General features: G+C 41.1%; 1 protein-coding gene across 1 annotated transcript in view; it reads left to right on the top strand.

Annotated features, from left to right (window-relative positions):
* The first annotated feature begins 2,298 nt into the window (after window positions 1-2,298).
* Window positions 2,299-21,030, top strand: part of OPRK1 (opioid receptor kappa 1) — a 28,282-nt gene continuing 9,550 nt past the window's right edge. The window contains exons 1-3 of the mRNA XM_059166455.1: window positions 2,299-2,565; window positions 2,952-3,221; window positions 17,647-17,999. Coding sequence (XP_059022438.1) covers window positions 2,968-3,221; window positions 17,647-17,999 — 607 coding nt within the window. The 5' untranslated portion in view covers window positions 2,299-2,565; window positions 2,952-2,967. The remainder of the gene's footprint in view (window positions 2,566-2,951; window positions 3,222-17,646; window positions 18,000-21,030) is intronic.

Consider the following 21,030-nt stretch of genomic DNA (forward strand, 5'->3'; position numbering starts at 1 on the left):
GCTGTCCCAACTAGTAGAGTTTTCTTATTGGTGATCAGAATGAGAACATCATCTTATAGTTTAGAAGTACCAGGCTGAGTTCTGCATTCTGCTTTCATTATAGAGTACCTAGCAAACCTCTCTACACACACACACTATGGGAGGGCAAAAAGTTCAAGTTATTGGAATTGTACAAACTTGGAAACTTCTTTAAAGTTTTTTTTAACCTCTTTAAAACTGTTAGGGTGCCTTAGTGGCTCAGTCGGTTAAGCCTTTGCCTTTGGCTCAGTTCATGATTTCAGGGTCCTGGGATCCAGCCCCACACTGGGTTCCCTGCTCAGTGGGGAGTATGCTTCTCTCTCTCCCTCTGTCTCTGTTCTTCTGCCCCCCACACCCACTCATGCACTCTCTCTCAAATAAATAAATCTTAAAAAAAGAAAGTTTACTTATATCTTTTCAAGTAATACCTTTCCTGTTCCTCTTTTATATCTTTGCCAAATAACCCTTTCTCTATATATATTTTGTCTTTTGGGGAAGAGTTGTTCTGCATTTGCTCCCTTACATGAAACTATTCTGTGCAATCAGCATATGGCAAGGGCCAGAAACACCCGTGTTTGAGCCCAGCTCAGTAATGTTACCAGCTGTATGAGCCACCTGGGTGCTAAGTACAACAACAAAAATTAACCAATGTGGTGAATGCAAAAGCAAGATAGATATTGTAAATACTCTTTCAGAAGGGAGGGGGTTGAGGGGTTGGGTGAGCCTGGTGATGGCTATTATAGAGGGCACATTGCATGGAGCACTGGGTATGGTGCATAAACAATGAATTCTGGAATACTGAAAAGTAATAAAACAAAATGAAAACAAAACAAAATAAAAGTGTGTTGCACAGAGACAGTTGTAGGTATTTTCAATGCATGAAATAATAAATAAATAAATAGGTAGTAGACAGAAAGAGAGATGGATAATTCCGTCTTTCCTAGCTATTTTACTTAAACATATTATTTTTACTTTCTTACTTGGATACTGCTTAGTTTTCAAACACAATGTCTTCCTGGGTTAGTTTGGTGGTAGTTAGTTTGGGCAGGAAATGAGCCCCGAGACATCTGGAGATGATTCATCTGCCATCTTCCTAACACAGAAGTACCCTCAGACACATGGAGATCCCACCATTCTGATGTTTTGTCATCTTCTAATGAAAATCTGCAATCAAAACCTAAAAAACAATGTAAGATTTGATAATAATTTTCAAAACACCTATGATCCCAGGGTTGGAGGGATTCTTTCGGGCAAAGGAGAGCTTTGCTGTTGTTTTTTGAATCAAATTCCTAAGAAGAGCTGTGCATCTTGAGGTTAAGACCTTGGTGTCAAATGCCTCTTTGGGGGTCACAGCATCTTGAATAAGGTAGGAGCTCTCTTCTGCAGTGGACTGATGAATGGAATGACTGTGTCAGCCTCCTGACTCCCATACCCAATTTGGGAAGGGGAAGCTCCCCACTGTCCTTCAGGACCTTCACTTCAGTGGTTGAGTCCTTGCTCCCCTGAACAACTTACCTTGGCCTTCCTTCATTTTTGTCATTGGTCCCTGGGTCTCTTTGTTGGAGGGCGTCTTTCACCCAGCAGAATCTGAGCAATCCTTGACTGGTGGAGTTAACCACAGAAATGACAATAACTGAATTTCTCTATGGGAGTTCAGGCTCTTGGGGGCTTCATAAATAAAGGCACTCTAGGGACAGAAAATTGATGACTGCAGGGAATAAAGAAAGAAAGAGACATTGTCAACTCCCCAGCCAACATCGAGGCCTGAGTAGGGAGAGTGTTTTACTTATTCGCAGGTAATAGCACGAGATACAGTTAATATCTGTGAGGTGCAGTCTGTGTGTCCTCTCAGAGAAGACTAGAAGGAATGGAATGTACAGGAATATTCTATTTATGTATACTAAATCATTAATATCTTATGACCTGGTCTTATTCTAATTAGACTATTTTGCTACTTTATTTGGATGGGTCATTCAAATAAACAAAAGCATGTTTTTTCTCCTCCCTTGAAAGAAGACCTGCCTGGAGAATGAGGCCCGCAGTAGTTCTAGACTTTATTATAGATAATCTAGAAGCATGCTCTCATTGAGGCACATCCTTCCTTATTACTAAAACTAGAGGGAACAGCAGCTCTCAGTCTTTGGGCTGTCCAAGACAGGATTCTGTGGCTCTAGGTAGTTGGTGCTCACTGAGCCTCAGCTGGGGGCTTCCTGAGGCTGGGCAGTTAACCTCTGCTGGCCAAGCTGGGTTTGGGTGGGCGGCACGGGGCGGGGCGGGGCGCGGCCCGGGGCGGGGCTCCCCTGAGCTCTCCCCCCGCCCGGCCAGTGCTCCCGCCGAGTCCTAGCAGCAAAGGCCTGGCTGAGCCGCCGCAGGTTGTGGGGAGCCGCGTGAGCCGCGGCGACCGAGCTGGGTAGAAAAGGTACCTCTGTCGGAGCACTGAGCTTCGGCTGCGCGGCGACTCCGAGGGCTGAGCCGCTCCGGGAGCGCAAGGTTCCGCAGGGGCCAGGACGTCCCCTGAACCACTGCGCGGGTCTTCGGGAGCCCGAGGTAAGCTTCGGGCTTTTGACTTTCTAGGAGCAGTCCTGGGGAGCCAGGGCTCTGAGCTCGAGTGCTTTTTGTTCCTGGGGGCTCAGAGCATCAGTCTGGGGACAATTCCGCCAGGGGACCGTGCCTAGGAAAGGGCTGGAGGGGATTTCTGGAGCTGGGGAAGAGGAGCGAGCGCTGGCTGTCAGCCTCACCAGTACCCAGCGGCAGCGAGAGGTCCACCTTCCTTCTCCCGCCCCGGGGGACATGGCGCCGGAGTGGGCATCAGGGGGTCCCGGGCTTCGCGGGCTACTGGCCTCCGCGCGCTGGCCCGCGTGCGGGCAAAGTTTGCCTCTCTGGGTCCAGCTAGCTCTCGTGACCCCGCAGTTCTTCCTCTGCTTGCCCTCCAGCTGCAGTCGCCTGACCATGGAGTCCCCGGTCCAGATCTTCCGCGGGGAGCCGAGCCCCACCTGCTCCCCGAGCACCTGCCTGCTCCCAAACGGCAGCTGGCTGCCGGACTGGGCCGAGGCCGACCGCAACAGCAGCGGGGGCTCCGAGGGCGCGCCGCTGGAGTCCGCGCACATCTCTCCCGCCATCCCAGTCATCATCACGGCGGTCTACTCGGTGGTGTTCGTCGTGGGCTTGGTGGGCAACTCTCTGGTCATGTTCGTGATCATCCGGTGAGTGTGGGGTCCGGGCGCCGTAGTGGGTGGGATCTGGAGGGAAGGTCGGCCTCTGCCGCCAGGACTGGAGGTTGGGGCTCCAGCCTGGTGGCGGAGACTCCTTGCAGTTCTTGCGGGGACCCCGGAGATTCTCAGAGGGTGGCCTCCTTGAAGTAAAGGATTTCCTGGAAGAGTTTTGGGTGGGGAACTGCGAAATTCACACGGGGCGAATCGCACAGCCAGGAGCTGTTTGAGCATTTGAACGACCCTCCTCTTCACCCACCTCCAACGCTGGCCCCTACTGAAAACTGTGTCAGGCTAAGTACTAGGGTGTGGAGAAAGGTCAGTGTCTTCTGGAAAGGAAGCTAGTTCCTTTAACTGGCTTTTTTGCCTGGTTGCCCACGCCAGTTCGGAGCACTTTGGTCTGTCCTTTGCAAATAATTCTTAAGGTAAAATTCAGGCCCACGAATGCATTGGAGATAATTCAGAATTTTAAGTGACTCATCAGATTGGTATTATGGTTTATGAGCAAAAGTCAATATACTATTTAGAGTTGTTGGTATCCATGCATGAGCCCTTTTAGTACTGAAATATTTCCTTATTTATTTAGAATATCAGTGATTTTTTGGTAAATAAGCCATCCAATATCCAATATTTACCCTTTAAAGTGTGGGTAGTGGAGGTTTTCAAATGTTGCTTTACTTTTTATTTTCCATCTAGAGAAGCAGATGGTTCTATTTTATTGTTCTTTGGTGGCATTACATTGAAGTCAGCTTCTAATTATAAATACCCAAATATCCACCTATATTTGCTAATTTTCTGGTAAATGAAGCAATTCTTATTTCGGACTCTTTCAACAAAGAAAACAAGAAAAGGAAAAAAAATCCCAACCTTGCTCTGGATGCCCTTTGATATATATGCATTTCCCTTTCTGGGAGAGTTGAGAGTGAATGAGGGGCTTTCATTCCTTTGAGAAGTCCTTGTGAAATAAGGGACACAAGTCACTCTTTTCAGAGGCATTGAAGGGATGAATAAAAACTACGTTCTTGTTTTTAAATTCTAACTTTAGCTCTATATTTTATACGACCCTTAAGAGCACTATCTATAGTAGCATGAGTCTTGGGAAGTCATCATAATAAAAAATGCCCATTAAACTGTCTATCTAGATTTGAAAATGTCAGGTCTTTTATCTTCATCTGCACTCCGGAACTAAAACTCATCATTTAGGTCTGTGAATACATATTTTAAATCTCATTTCACCTACAGTTAGTGCTTCTGGCTTATTAGCCTTGGTTTCCGTAACTGTGTATTGCATTTTTTGGGCATTTGCTCTATGATGAGTTAAAGGCTACAGAGGAAGAAAATATTTTAAAACACGTTGTTTTTCCAAATCATTAGTAATTTCAGGGTTGCTCACCTTTAGAGAGAAGATTATAGCAACTAAGAGAAAAGAAAAGACAGCTGTGTTTTCAATTACAATTAAAAATTTTAAAAATTCTCTGTTCAGAGGCTGTTGTTTTGTAATAAAACATTGTTAAATAAGAAGATGCTAAGAAAAAAAGAAACTGTTCCTACTTATATTTAAGTGCATGAGCAAAACATCTTACTGTTATTTGAATGAGCACCTGAAGTTTTGAGTTTGAGAAGAGCTTCTTAGTTGCTTAACAACTGTTTATATAACCGTACAGAATATGATCAAAAGGAATGAAGAATCCTAAAATGTGTGTAAAGACAACTCCATGGGGAACAGTAGACGTGTCAGAATGAAAACAGAATTATAGATTAACTAGGACCTTTAATAGCAAATATGAATATGAAGAAATAGAAATAGAAATGAAATATAAATATATATAACAATTACATATAATTACATATAGTGAATAATCACCATTATAAATCATAATATGGTACACTTACTAATTAGTCACATATTTATATAACATATGCAGTCTATAATTATATGTGTGTGTGTGTGTGTGTGTGTGTATCCAAAAGATACCCAGGACTAAAATTTGTTAAAAGGAGATAGATTCAGCTAAAAATACCAAAGAAGTTAGCGAGTTCATGTAACAATAATCCTCCCACCCCACTCTTACCTACTTGGAGATGAAATATGAAAAGTGAGGAGTTCTGCTATCATCCTGGAATGCCAATGTACTGAAACATTAGTTTACTTACAGCTATAGCTAAGAGGATTAAGGAGTATTTGGAGTTGGTTAAGACTGAGACATGGTCAAAGAGTTGAAAAATAAAACCTCAGAAGAGAAGTTGTTGAACTTGGGTTTATTTTGCTCAGAAGAAGGAACTGAAGACTTGAGAGAGGTGGGTATGGTGGACACATCAGAACTGAGGGCAGAACAGGAGTGAGGGTTCATACGTGGATTTGTAATCGATCTTGAGGGCTGAGCAACACTGCTTGAAAAGATGGAGGATCACTTTTGAGAGGAACACTATTTTAAAATACTACACATTGAAAAGAGTCATGGTTCAGCCGTCTAGGACATCATTCTAAAGATGTTTGGATGTCAGGGCAGGTGCAGGTCCGAGATGGTCATCTCAAACCTGGGGAGTAATTTAGGGTTGTGGAAAAAGCTTTGACTGTTTTTAGAGCTGTCTTATACATTGATTTCCCATATTGAGTGCCTGAATTGCTACTCAGTACCCTCTGAATATATTTATAATTTCAAGGGTTTTCATAATTTCATAGGTACCAATTGCCATAACTGCCTAATATTAGGGCATAGTAACTTTTCATTGTGAAAACCGTAAAATTAAGCACCTAGATGCTCCCTTCTCACTAGACTTTGGCATTTGTGGACCTGGGATGGGAGGTTCTTTTTTTTTTTTTTTTTTTAAAGGTTTTATTTATTTATTTGACAGACAGCAATCACAAGTATGTAGCGAGGCAGACAGAGAGAGAGGAGGAAGCAGACTCCCTGCTGAACAGAGAGCTCCATGTGGGGCTTGATCCCAGGACCCTGGGATCATGACCTGAGCAGAAGGCAGAGGCTTAACCCACTGAGCCACCCAGGTGCCCCAGGATGGGAGGTTCTTACCTCAGCCCTGGATCTCTATATTTGGCTCCTACGGATACCTCGGATTTACCAATGGGTGTGACACTTAGGATCCTAAGCCTGTGTTCTCTCCACCTCTACCTGTGTAGGTTACCTGCAGCGAATGTTGTGATGGCCACCCACACCCACACCCACATCCTGGATCCTGCTAGGCAGTCTCACCTGTGACATCTAAAACTTCCATTCTCCTGCAACTTCCATGCATACAGCTGTCTCCACCCCTAGCAGACATGACTAAAACTTGAAGGACACGAAATATATGCCAGATGGGTAAAGCTCCCTACTTCAAGGGAATAATTTTATTTATTCTTCACAACCATAGGTGTATTACTATCCCATTTAACAGATGGTGAAATGAAAGCAAAGAAAGATTAAATAAACTGACAAAGGTCACACCTTGCTGATCGTGGAGCCAGGCTGACCCCAGAGCCTGTGCTTTGTCTCACTGTTCAATTCATTGCCCACTATACCACTCCTGCAGACCTGTGGATATTTTCTTACTGGGCAGTAAGAATTCATTTTCTCCCAGACTGTCCTTTTCTCTTACCTTGCCTGGACACTATAAACCATCACTGCAGCCTCTCTTGACAATACATTCAGCTGCCTTGCCTTCTTGTCCTTCTGCTCTTTTCTTCCACTGAACCATGACCCTGGATCGAGCTAGTACTTTACCTTCCTGTTCCTATTCCCAGCGAATTGAGTGCCGCTGAATAAAATCAATTTTATCTTTGTAAAGATATACTTGAAGGCAAAGTCGCCACCTTCAAGAATAGTTGAACCCAAGTCTGCCTAGTGTTTCTGTGTCTCTCTCCTATTTCCAGAAAGAAACAATACCTTTTCCTATTCGTCACTAGAAAACAAAAACCAAACCAAAACAAAACAAGTGAAAAAAAAAAAAAAAACCCAAAACAAGACAAAAGAAAACAAAGCAAAAAAACGCCAAACTAATTTAATCGGTACTAATTCCTAAGCCCTCCCTAACCATATTTCAGCATGGTCATGGGATGATCTTAACCCAGTAGTCCACTGTGGCACTGGAGTCTAGCTGCTGGGAATGTTCTCCCTATATACATGCATTGGCAGCCACCCTCCCTCATAGCATCTCATCTCTGTGGGATGTTTCCTTCTTTGTATCCATAGCAGATCCCTGCTCCTGAGGGTTGAATCTCATCACCTTGGGCTCTCCTGAGGTTTCTGCTGTGTTAGCTAACCCATTTCTCTGCTATCTGTAATCTCTCCACTGCTTTTGTCCTTTAAGCTCCTGGACATATTCAAGCATCTGTCATCTTACAGGTAATCAATATCCACGACCCTTCCATTTTTCTGAGTTCCTTTACCTAATGTCTTTTCATCCTCCTGTGTATTGTAGGTAAACTTCTTAGAGGGATAATCCTTCTTCATTTTCTTGTCTTTCACATGTTCCTCAGTCCTGTGTGCATGGATTCCCTCCCTGACGCTCCTTTACCAAAGCTAGAGCATCATGTTTCAGCTTCTCATTTTGGCTGACTGTCCCTTGATTTCTGTGGAGATTTGATATGTTCGACCAGTCTTATGCCCCTTGCTTTTTCTGATAGCACCCTGTCCTTCACTTCCTGGCATATCCTTGGGATTCTCTTGTCCACAGCACAGCCTACTCTTCTTGTGTTTCTTAATTGGTCATATTTTCCAGAGCCTTCTCAGCTCTTCTATCCTCACTTTTCTCACTCTTTGTATTATTCAGGATTCATTCAGAACAGTAGAACTAGTAGATGTACCTGTGAAGAGATTTGTTGCAAGGAATTGGGTTACGTGTTGGTGGGACTGGCTGAGCAAGTCTGGTGGGAAGGCAGGCATCAGCAGAGACAGGCTGCTTGTGGCAGGGGGACCTTCTTTCTCAGGGAAACCTTTGCTCAGCCCTATCTTGGTGTGCTAAGGCTGCTGTCACAAAGGTCCACAGACTGGGTGGTTTAAACAACAGAAATTATTTTCTCACAGGGAGACTAGAAGTCCGAGATAAAGGTGTTGGCAGGGTTGGTTTCTTCTGAGACCTCTCTCCTTGGCTTATAGATGGCTCTTTTCTCTGTGACCTCACGTGGTCTTCTTTCCATGTGTGTCTGTGTCTTAATCTCCTACTTTGATATAGGCACCAGTCAAATTGTATTAAAGCCCACTCGTATGACCCCATTTTACCTTGATTTTACCTCACTTTGTCTCTTTGAAGTCTCTATCTTAAAATTCAGTCACATTCTGAGGTACTGGGGTGTTCGAATTTGAAGGCATGTATCTGAGGGGACATAATTCAGCCCTAATCACGGCCTATCCTATTTCTGTTCTCCTTAAGAAAACACTCTCCTCAAGCTTCAATTTTCATGAAAATTATGTATATATGTTCTCTTTTGTTTAATTTGAAGGGAAGCATTACTCTTGTAAAGGCATACTTCTTTTAAAGTTAAATATAAGCATAAACAAGGAAAAAATTACTAGGACAAAAATAACAGGAATCAAAATTACTTGGTTGTTGGTCTTAAGTTTTGCCTTTTGCTTTTCTCATTAGTTTTCATTAATTCACCACTACCACAATAAAGACCTCTAGGGAGTCAGCCTTTTGCTACCCTTGCCCTGGGAGTAGAAGACTTTGGCTTTCTTATAGTTCAGCCTGGGCAGTGTTGAAATTTCCTAACGGGCAGCTTTAGAAGAGACATGGGGAAAAAAACAAACAAAATAAAACAAAAACAAAACCAGAACCACAAAAATCCTCTGGAAATGCTTCCATTTCCAGAACTCAAATTTCTTCTCCAAAGGCAGCCAACCCATTCAAGCTTGCAAAAAAAAAACATTTTCTTGCTTATCAATTAGGGAACAGAGTGCTTCTCCAAGCCACTGACAGAAATCCCACTCTGCAGAGACCATCTTAGGTCACATGGCATATACAGACTCAGGTCACCCCTGAGTTGGTCTGGGCTCCATGGTTGAACTTGTGTCAGTTCTAGGAAACTGTGGCTATCACAGAATTAAGGAAGAAGTGAGTTGATCCAGTCAGAGTGTCTGATGAGTCTCTTCCATCCATGAAAAAGAGTATCTTTTCCTTCTCGAAGTTCTCATTGCAATCATGGCAATTGTATGTACACATATATTCCACATTCTCTCAAGTGTTACTGTAGCCTACCTTGGATAATACCAGACTACTCCTAGCAAGGCACTGAAGGAAAGGCAGAGGCATACTGGTATAATTAACCTTGTGCTACTCCATCTCTGACATCTGTCTTATCTCAGGCTTTGATTGAAAAATATGTTCTCATTTATCCTGTTGAACATTTCCTCAAAAGTAAGCATAGTGAAGATGCCTCCAGAAATTATTTTCCAAAAGTGCCTATCTTGCATTTCTCCAGGTAATTTTGTCATTTTACAAGCTCTTAAAAGAGAGACTTGATTTCATTGCAAGTGATGATATGAATTTACAAAGTGGAACTCTTTTCTTCCCTGTGGAACATGAGATTGCAGCTGAAATCCAAATCCTTGTGTTTCAGAGATCAGAAAAGAATCAGCTGTATACCACCCCCCCCAAAAAAAAAAAGGAAAAGAAAGGAAAAAAAGTCATCAGACATATAACTCCAACTTTTAACAGACTCTTGGCACAATCGTAGTCTTCAAAATCACTTCTTAATTCTGTTGACCTTATGAGACTTTACAATTTTTCCTGGTGCCTGTCTTCAACTTAGTTTTAGGAGGGACTTATTTCTGGCTGGGAGATGATTGCCCCTCTCCATTGATCACTCACCTGTATCTCTTGAGTAGCAGTATCTTTCTGTGAGCTGTGTAGCTGGCATTTTTTTCACTCCAGATTAACTTCTGGATGCACTCAATTGTCATTGCCCCAGGGGGCTCAGCCTGTCCTCAGTGCAAAAACCTAAAATTGCTTTTTAGTCTTTTTTCTAAAGTTTGGCTGCAGGATAGTCTTTTTTCTAAAGTTTGGCTTATGTGGTTTCAGTGATGCAAGTAATGCAGGCTCAAAAGTGTATTAACAAAAGATTTATTCCTCCACAGAAAATCAGCCAGTCTTTCTTTGTTTCTTTCTTTGGAGGGGATACTGATTTATTTCTGAGATAAGGAAAGTTTATGTAAGAGAGGAGATTTTAGGAGTGGGGATAATATTGTAAAAGGTGTGTGTGTGTGTGTGTGTGTGTGTGTGTGTGTGTGTAAAAATTGACCCTTCCCTGGTCCAGCAAAGATGAAAGATGAGAAAAACAGAAGGCATGTGATGAATATGTGATAAATTGAGAGGTCCCAAAAGACTGGTCTGAAGGTGGGGAAGGGAGGCTTCATATTAAAAAAAGCTAGAGTTCCGGGTATTTAGAGACCCTCTTTCACAATGGGAACACTCTTCTGAGCTGCTAAGTGTTTACTCACTTAACTTCACAAGACTACAAACTCTCTCTGCTTACCATGTTGCTTTCCACCGGGGTTGGGGGGGGGCGGCATTTCCTACTGATAAGAGTACAGAGTGGAAGTTAATCTTGTCTTCTCTCTGCCAGCATCCTGTGGTACCCTTAGCTACTTCAGTTTTCTGTATAAAGTTGGAAAAAATCATCTAAGATATCTGTGTACTTCTAAATATCCGGATAGTTGTAGTCTGAGAAACAGCATGTCAATCACATGAAATTTACAGTTGTTCTACTGTTTTCAGGCGTGATAAACACTCACGCTGTGTGCACAGCTGAGTACACTAGAACATTGATGCTGGGTGTCAGGACCATGCCTACAGAGGATGAGCAGGTCCTGGCACCTGCTGTAGCAGTGAAATCACTGTTCTGCATTCTCCCACCGCCCTGCCTGACAGCCTGCCCCCCTTGCAAGGCGATGCATGTCCACCATTCTGGCCACACATCACTGCCAGCATGGTCGCTGAGGCTGTGACAGTCGTGGAACTCAGGGACACATCTGCTCCTCTGTTCTTTCTATAGCTTTTTCTCTTTGAATATGGGAGAGTAATTCTGGGGAACTGGAGGGACCTGACATCTGAATGAATCTGTGGATTCACATAGTGAATGTGAATATAGTGAGTATATTCAATTTCAGAGTCCGATGAAACAAGAACCAAATTTCCTTTCCTTCCATTAAAAAATTAATAGGCTATTGCCCCTTAGTAAAGAATCATAGTTTCAATAGTAAATAATCCAAAAGACACAGCAACTCAATTTTGAGATGAACTGGAAGCTATCTAGAGAATTAATGTAGCAAACTCATTATGTTTTCAAATAAGTACTTCTGAAAATTCACATCAGTAAAGCCACAATTTCTGATCATTTAAAATATAAAATCTGGAATGCTCTGTATCTGGAAAACATGCCCAGGAAAATGAATAAATCATGCTTGTTGACAATGCAGAGGAAAGAATGTTGAAGCATGTCGGTCATTATGCTAGTTGTCCACTGTTGGTTTAAAAGGATTGCATTTTCCCAGGTGTCACAGAAATTTCCTTCTACTGAGCATGGTGTGTTAGGGGTCTTCAGAAGCTAGTGCAGCTCAGGTCTTGTAAGATAGTGAGTGGCCAGCTTCCTGTGGGTCAGGAGTGTTTGGTCACACTCATCTTCTTCACCAGGACCAAAGAGTGATTCTTCAGGTGTATTCCAAAGGCCTGTAGGCATTCTCCGTACTAAAGGGTTCTATTCAGAAAAATGACCACTCAGGTGTATGTTTGTTTCATTCTGTTGGAGCTGTGGTTTGAGGGCTACAGATTTTACTCCCTTTTGTCCACTAATTTGTGGTCTCAGGCAAGCCATTTACTTCCTCTTTACTCTGTTTCCTCACCCAAACAATGGGTATTGTTTGTGGGAAAACTGCAACACTGTAGTGTACATGACAGCCTTTGTCTGTAGATGGGCAGTGTGCTAGTACTCAATATTAGTATTCCTTGACTCATACCCCATTCCCTCATATCCAATGTTTTTTACCCTCATGATGCATAGTTACCACACTTATCAGAAGAGCTTTCAATCTTTAGCTGCTAGAAGGAGCAGATTCACAGAATCACGTAAATTCTCTGAAATTTCCGCCTCTTTAAGAAACTTATGAATGACAGCCCTGAATGCCTTTACTGATTAGCTGTGCACTCTGAGAACCCTTGAGAACCATCTCTTAGACAGCTTACTCTTCAGAAGAAGTGGGGGCAGTGGTATATAATGGGATTGTGAGGCAGTTTATTAGGGCCGTGGCAGGTAATGACCATCGCAGTGACACCAGCAGCAGGAGTGATGACTGAGAGGACTGGCATCCAGCAATCAATCAGCAAATACCAAGTCTTGGGATGAGTACTTTGAGGGACTGTCTCATTTAGTCGTCAAGACAATTTTGCCAGATAAAGTTCTCAAAACAGAGGTTGTCCCATAATAAGCCCCTGTGAACACTCCACATGGTTTTGCCTCTTGGTATTCAAGGTCCTCTGTTCCCTTACACCCCTTTTCCCAGCTCAGTCAGGTTCTCATTACTGTAGCCATGAAAACCTCTCTCTCCAGATCCTTCTCAAAGTGCAAGATCCTGTCCAGGTTTTGTCTTCTTTAAAATGTGCCCCCATCTCTTCACTACACACTGATCCTGCCCTGTCTGGTCCTCTAGTTTACGTTGTAATTTTGACTTTGTGGGTTGAAAATCGCCTCAGGTTACAGTCAGTTTGTGGGTTTTCTCAGTCGTCCTCAATGCCCAGTGTATTATTGTATATGGAGCAGGCACTTAAAAATGTGTTGAAATAATGAAATGATGACTATAGGGGAGGAAGCTTGACTATAACCAGAGAGAAGAGAGGGTGTGTGTGTGTATTGTCAGCATGGGGGACAATTTCAGGTAGGAGCTAAAAATAACTGAAATCAATAAATGGAAAACATGTTTGTATTTAAAGATAGATGGTCATTACCCAGCAAGATTATAGGTTTATTATGCTGTCATAAGGCTAAAAAGGAGCTCCTGATTAAAGAAGCATCATTTAAATTTAAAATAAAAAAGCACTCGGGCAATGCACCTCAACAGCAAGGGACGCTAATAATTCAAGAACGAGCTTGTCTACCTGCACAGTATCTGAGCACAGCAGGCATTTGGGAAGGACAAGAAGATGTGAGACTCTGTGGTTCAAGGTCAATGTTCCCTTGCTAGTGTCTCATTTTTCTCGGAGCAAGTGCCAGGCTTTCCCAGAAAACCTGTGTGGAGACATTGGTTCCTGATAGCTCAGCAGATAACCTTGTGCATGTATGGCTGCCAGTCCAGAAGTCCCCTCTTAATTTTCTGTAAAGAGAACTCCAATAGGAAGGTCTTGAATTAAGGTACAATGAGGAACATTCCTTACTCCCAGAGATACCCTCTGACATGTAGCCGGGTGATGACCTTCCTCCTGGCTGCCACCCAGGATTCTCTGGTTGACTTCTCTTCCCAGCCTGCTCCCTGCTTCCCGTCTGGTACACCTTACCATCACTTTTGGGTTTGTAACATTGACAAGTGTAGTGAGGACAGCCCACAGGCTTTGCTCTTTTAGTGCCATATGCTCCTGTGGTGTGTACGCTAAAAAGTGCAGCCACTCGCTGCCAGCCCACCTCCAGCTTCTCCACATGAGCCAAAACTTCCCACCCAGATGGTGCCATTTTATTTGAAATATTGCACATTTTTGTAAAGCAGGATGGATGAAATGGAAAATAATTTCATATCTTAACATAGTAAGAAAGCTCTCCCCTCTCCCTCAGGGTACATGTGACTAAAAGGACTAGCTACTATCTCCTTTTGATTAAATTAACAAAACCAGAGTGCTCAACCAGATGGTCTTATTATCACAGGGTAGAGGTCTTATCATCAAGAATCTGGTCCAATGTAGTACATAAAAGACTGTCAGTAAATATTTGTTGAACTTATAGTTTATTCACTAGTTTAAATCATACCTGTCATTTCACTCTTTTTGTGTGGTAGGTTTGTAAGTATGTGTCTTCCAGAACCCTGGGAGAGGGGCCTTGCCTTGCTGCCCCTTTCAGATCATCCCATGGAGTCCCCCCCTTTGCCAACATTAGAAACATCATGTTAGGATGCCTGGGTAGCTCAGACAATTAGGCGTTTGCCTTTGGCTTAGATCTTGATCCCAGGATCCTGGGATTGAGTCCCACTTTGGGCTCTTGCTCAACAAGGAGTCTGCTTCTTTCTCTGCTCCCCTCTGCTTCTGCTTGTGCGCACTCACTCTCTCTCTCTCTGACAAATAAATAAATAAAATCTTGAATGAATGAATGAATAAATAAATAAATAAATAAGCATATCACTTTACTCACCTGAGTCTAACTTGCTTCACTAATATTAGGGAGAAGACATAAATCTCCCGGCTAAACTTGAGGAACAGTTGACATAAGTATCAGATAAAATACATGGAGGTCAAAGCACTGGCCTTGGTAAATTATACAGTGCTGGGGGCATTTAAGAATGTGGAAACTGGCATTCCGCACCCAGGTTTGAGTCTTGCAATGCTGTTTATAACCATATTACTTTGAGAAATGCATGTAACTCCCATGATTCTCTTTGATTCCTTCATTCTCTCTCTCTCTCTTTTTATATTTTTTTGCCTCCTTCTCTTTTTTTCCCTTCCTCTGTGTTCACCTGTTTTGTTTCTTAAATTCCACATATGAGTGAAATCATATGGTATTTGTCTTTCTCTAACTGACTTATTTTGCTTAACATAATACATAATTTCCATCCTTGTTGCTGCAAATGGCAAGATTTCATTCTTCTTATGGCTAAGTAATATTCCATTGTGTATATATACCACACCTTCTTTATTCATTCATCAGTCAGTAGACACTTGGGCTCTTTCCATAATTTGGGCTACTGTTGATAAAGGTGCATATTACATTTTATTATAACTCATATTTCATTTCATTCACATTCTTCCAATATGTTGCAGGCATTATTTTTGCTATTGTCTTTCATATTAAAACTGAACTATGGCTCTAACGAAAACTAGGTTCCTTTTTTTCTTCTTGTGGTGACTGACTGATGGCTTCCACATACATAATAAGGGAGGGAGAGGAGTTAAAGACCATGAAAACTGGACATATTCTTTGGATTAGGAGCATTTCATTAATGATCTCAGGAGCTCTATGAGATAAACATTGTATTTCCCATTTTATAGTCGAGAAACTGAAGCTCCATTTTTAGTGACCTCTCCAAAATCTAACAGAGGGAAAAATAAGGACTGGAACCCAAGTCTACCCAAACAGGGAATTGTCTCATATGCCTAGCTTCATAAAGTAAGAAGAGAATATCAGGGTCACTAAATATGAGAGCAAAGTCAGAGGCGCTCTTCACTATAATCTTTGTTAATATCAGGGATTCTTGGATAGAAAGTAGACAGAATAGGAGGTTGGCTTGTAAGATGCCATTTTCAAACATAAAATTATACCTTAAAGAAGACATTTGAACAGATAGCTTTTCAGTCTTGCTCATTGGAAATATTTGCTCTGTCTCAGTAAGTGAATTTCCCTAGTTATCTATGCTTTTATAATACCTATGCTCTGAGCATTGGCCATATACATTTACTCATTATTTATTTATTAGAGAGAGAGAGAAAGATCACAAGTGGGGGAGGGGGTGGGCAGAGGAAGAAGCAGACTCTCAGTTGAGCAGGAAACCTGACATGGACTCAATCCCAAGACCATGAGATAGTGATCTGGGCTAAAGGCAGACACTTAACGGGACTGAGCCACCCAGGTACTCCACATTTAATAAAATTTATAGGCCACTTAATAATATTTGAGTGAAAATTGTAAAGGTGAAACATGACATATTTTAAAATAAGCTTCTCATTCTCCATATTAAAGCACTGTTTAAATAGCAGAGCATCAGAATGGAAACCCACAGATACTGACTCTGTGCCATGCTTTACCACGCCTTCAGCCCAGCACAGACAAAACATTTTCTAGCAAGAAGGAAAGAGAGGAGGGGGTTTTGGGATGCTAAGAGTGATCCTATATGTCACACATTTTGAGTCAGGTCATCTACTGCCTTTACCTCTGGTATGGCCATTCGGTTTTATTATCTTTATGTGACAAGACACGAAACTCAGAAAAGTCATACACTAAATCCAGACTTTGGATGATCTGACTTCATAGAAGACCACCTTGCCTCCCAGGAGAGCCAAGGTTGTTCTGTCACTACATGTTAAAAGGCATTTCTCATGTAGAAATTCATTTATTAAAAGACACCCTAGCAGTGATCAATAAAAACCATTGATATTGATTTTATAAAGAAAGCAGTAATTTTCCATAGGACAGCTCCTTATAAGTGACCCTAAATAACAGTTAAAACCATAACATTAAGACGGTATGTGGGGCATGACTGAATTAATTATGATAAGGTCTATAAATCTGAGGTGTATAGAAAGTAATTAACATAGATTTCCCCTACATATTCAGAGGCATTTGGCCTCTGAAAACCTGCTGATACTGTTTGGAATGTCTCATGCCCTAGAGATCCCTCAGGGAGCATTCTCTTGGTAAAACAGTCCTCTTAATTCAGTTTTAGTTGAAAGTAGAATTGTTCTAAACTTCATGTTATAATGGAAAGAATAATTTGGCCTTAAAGGCAATGTTTTTGGTCTCTTTTGAAAATTACTGTCCCCTCAGGTGGAAGAAGAAACAATTTGTGTGTTTAAAAATCTCTCAAGATGAGAATAAAGAACTGAGTTTCACCTACTGTGCTAGATTACATTTTGTGCTGTGATGTGTATAAGGAAGAACTCAGCCAGCTTTATTTACATAATGCATTTACAATGAAAAACTAATGGCACACTGGCAAACAAAAGTCAACAAACTTAGCTGTGTTTTAGCCATTGAAATTGAATGTATTTTAAAAATGAAAACCATTTTGAATTTTCAAAAGACGTAATTACAATGATGGATTTCTCAAAATGACCCTGTAGAAAAGTTGAAGAAGCTTTATCTTTTGTTTTACACAGTGAAGAGGAAGAAATAAAAAATTATAAAAAAATGCTTAAAAGCAAGCAACTCCAGGTAGGATTAAAATGAATTGCCAGTCACAAAAGAAGACCAACCTGTATTATGTGCGAGTCTGTCAAAAAGATCTGTTATGTATATTCATCTAAGCTATTTTATTTGCACTATATTTTGAACAAAGCACCAGAATAAAAGCTAAGTCAAGTCAAAGATTTTTGTCCACTTTTTTCCTATTACCTTTAATGTCTAGAACAGTCCTTTTACATATTAGATGCTCAACAAATATGTAAAGAATAAGTGAATGAAAAAAAAATTCAATAGTTCAAAGGTTGTTACAAACACATTTGGATTTGTATTACAAACACACTCATGGATTTGATACAAAGTTGAAGAGAAATGCTCTTGTTTCTTGTCTTTTAGATACACAAAGATGAAGACCGCAACCAACATTTATATATTTAACCTGGCGTTGGCAGATGCTTTGGTTACTACAACCATGCCCTTCCAGAGCACAGTCTATCTGATGAATTCGTGGCCATTTGGGGATGTGCTGTGCAAGATAGTCATTTCCATTGACTATTATAACATGTTTACCAGCATATTCACCTTGACCATGATGAGTGTGGACCGATACATTGCTGTGTGCCACCCCGTCAAAGCTTTAGACTTCCGCACCCCCATGAAGGCAAAGATCATTAACATCTGTATTTGGCTCTTATCATCATCTGTTGGCATATCTGCGATAGTCCTTGGAGGGACCAAAGTCAGGGAAGGTAAGAACAGTCATGTTCATCTCATTTTTACAATCCTACTTCTAATTAGACAAACTCTTAGTTTGGAAATGAGTAGGACACATATCTAGGGGAAAAACCAAAAACCAGTGGAAACATAAGGCATAAATCCATGGAAGGTGAGAAACACAACACTTTTATGCTTTCTATGTCTAAACATAGGATGGATAAAGACATTACCCAGACATAGATGCCCAAGCTATCTGCTACTCTGGAAGAGTTTATCGGAATCTGGAGAGGTGGGGATGAAGCAGGGAACCACAGGCATGTGGATTTTTAGGATACAATCTATTGCATGCTGGCAATTGTAAGATACACCTACTTGGTCCTCTTCTTTCTCCTTAAAAAAGGACGCTAAATCATTAGAAACCTATGCTGACTCTTTACGCATTTTCTTTAGGGATTAATCTCCATGTCAGCATTATAACTCCTTGATTTGGTTGTAGGACATTCAGAATTGGGTTCACTGATGGATGATAGTACACAGGAGCAAAACTTAGATTTTGGTTATACTGTTCTTACCCAATGCAAACAGGATACCTGATGTTTTCCCAGTATTACTAGGGTAGTGGTTATCACCCTGGGCTGCATGTTGGATTCACCTGGGTACTTCAGAAAATACAGATAATCCTTGAATAATGTTGGTGCACCAACCCCAGGCAGTCAAAATTCTTGTATTACCTTTGACTCCCCAAACTTAACTACTGATAGTGTACTGTTGACTCAGAAGCTTTACTGATAACATAAATAGTTGATTAGTACATATTATATTTTATATGTTTGTATGTTGTATTCTTACAATAAAGTAAGCTGGAGAAAATAAAGTGTAATGGAGAAAATCATAAGGTAAAGAAAATTAATTTTTAGTACTGTTCTGTAATTAAAAAGAAAAAACTGCATGTACGTGCACATGTGCAGTTTAAACCCATGCTGTTCAAGGACTATACTGCTGCCTCGGTCCCACGCCTGGAGGCTCTGGTTTAATTGACCAGAGGCACAGTCTTTGTATTGAGGTATTTTTTTTTAATTTTTTATTTTTTATAAACATATATTTTTATCCCCAGGGGTACAGGTCTGTGAATTACCAGGTTTACACACTTCACAGCACTCACCAAAGCACATACCCTCCCCAATGTCCATAATCCCACCCCGTTCTCCCAAACCCCCTCCCCCCAGCAACCTATCGAGGTATTTTTAAAGATTGACTGACTGATTGATTGATTGATTGATGGGGGGTGGGTATAAGGAGGGGAGAAGGAAACCTAAGTGGGGCTCGATCCCAAGATCCTAGCTGAGACCAAGAGTCAGATATTTAACATCTGTGCCACCCAGGCACCCCTGGGTGTTAAGATTTTTAAGATGTCCCTAGGGACTCTAATCTGGCCAGGGTGAGGACTACTGTCCCATCAGTTTTACTTTACTAGTAAAAGTAAAGCTATGAAAATGTCTTTGGTCTTAGTAGAAATCCACTGGGGAGAGGGGAACGGAACCATCACTTTGGACTTTATAAATGCTGTTTATTGTTGTAGCAGTTCTCTAAAAAGTCTAGTTTATTAGGGAGGCCCATAAGACTTGTAAATCCAGATAATTGAATATGTGTAGTAGGGACCTACCAGATCATAGAAAGGGCAGGTGCTAAAATCATAGCTTCTCCAGTATAGTCCACATTTGTAATGAAACACAATCTTTTCCCTCTTAAACTATAAAATGAATTTCCAGCTTAGCTGTGGAAGGTGTTAAGCTATAATATTTGGTAAATTTTAAGATATGCCAAACTTTATCAGAGAAGCATTTTAAAATATGATTAATTATACACAGGATTTTGTTTCTTTGTGTATACAACAAATGGATATATAGTTGCAAGGAATGCTTTAGCCTAGGGTGTTGATGTTTCATAACTGGATTCAAAAGGAGAGGCTGCATATACCCCATGAGGACTAGAAGAATGGGCCAAGTGATAAAAGAAGGTTACAATTTTCCCTAGGCAAGTGAGGAACTGATTTTGATATTTCATGACATACTTGCAGACTTAGCCACTGGACTCCTCTAATCATTGTCAGAAAAATGACATCCTAGAAGCAATGGATTTCAATTCAGTTTTTGAAAGACGAAATGAAGATAAATGTAGGTTTTCCAGGAAGAAGTTGCTGTAGATGATTGTGTGCAGATGCCATGGAAGAAAGGATCCACCAGTGTTGGGAGATTAATTTGTGCAGCAAACAGAGGGGAAAATGGGAAAAATTAAAGTAGTTTTGTAGAGAGCTCATTTCTTTCTTTGTTTCTTCTTCTTTTTTTAATTATAAGAAGATGATTCTTTAAACAATTTTCTAAAGCGGATTTTGAGTATGTGATGAAAGATTGCCTCTGAACCATCTAGTACATTCATTTTTGAGTGCTGAATGACACTCCTTGTCAAGACTGTTGGGTGACCAAGAGGAGTATTTTAGACAATCTCTGCGCCCTGAATCAGAACTGAATGACATTGGTAGTTTATACTGTCATGTTTCTGGAGAATGCTTACTGAAGGAAATCAGGCATCAACTACCTTAGAACACGTCCACCTTGATGAGAAATTTCAGTTAATGCTTCTGAGTTTCTTTCTGGATTCTTTTTGGTTAAGACCACAGATTCTGGAATCAAAGTGCCTGGGATTGAATCCTGATTTCATCATTTATGGACACTATCCTTTTGGAGACATTACTTAGATTTCTGTCCCTCAATGTCCTTATCTGCATAATAGGGGTAAATAATAGTGTCTACCTCCTAGGGTGTTTTCCAGATCTAATGAGTCAGTGCATGGAAAGTTAAGAAGCAGGGCCATGTCTAGTAAGCCATTGATAAATGTTAACTAGCATCTTTATCTGACATAGTGATTTTAACTGGTCCTGCCTTATTGCTTATGTTTATTAACATCTGTAGGGTATTCATTCAATATGAGGGCTCTTGCGTGCAGCAAGAATTTCACTTGATGGGTATATGATGTTAAATATAACATTTTACACAGTATACATGT

Source organism: Mustela lutreola, chromosome 3 (assembly GCF_030435805.1).
Source record: "Mustela lutreola isolate mMusLut2 chromosome 3, mMusLut2.pri, whole genome shotgun sequence".
In the NCBI taxonomy this organism is placed as follows: Eukaryota; Metazoa; Chordata; class Mammalia; order Carnivora; family Mustelidae; genus Mustela; species Mustela lutreola.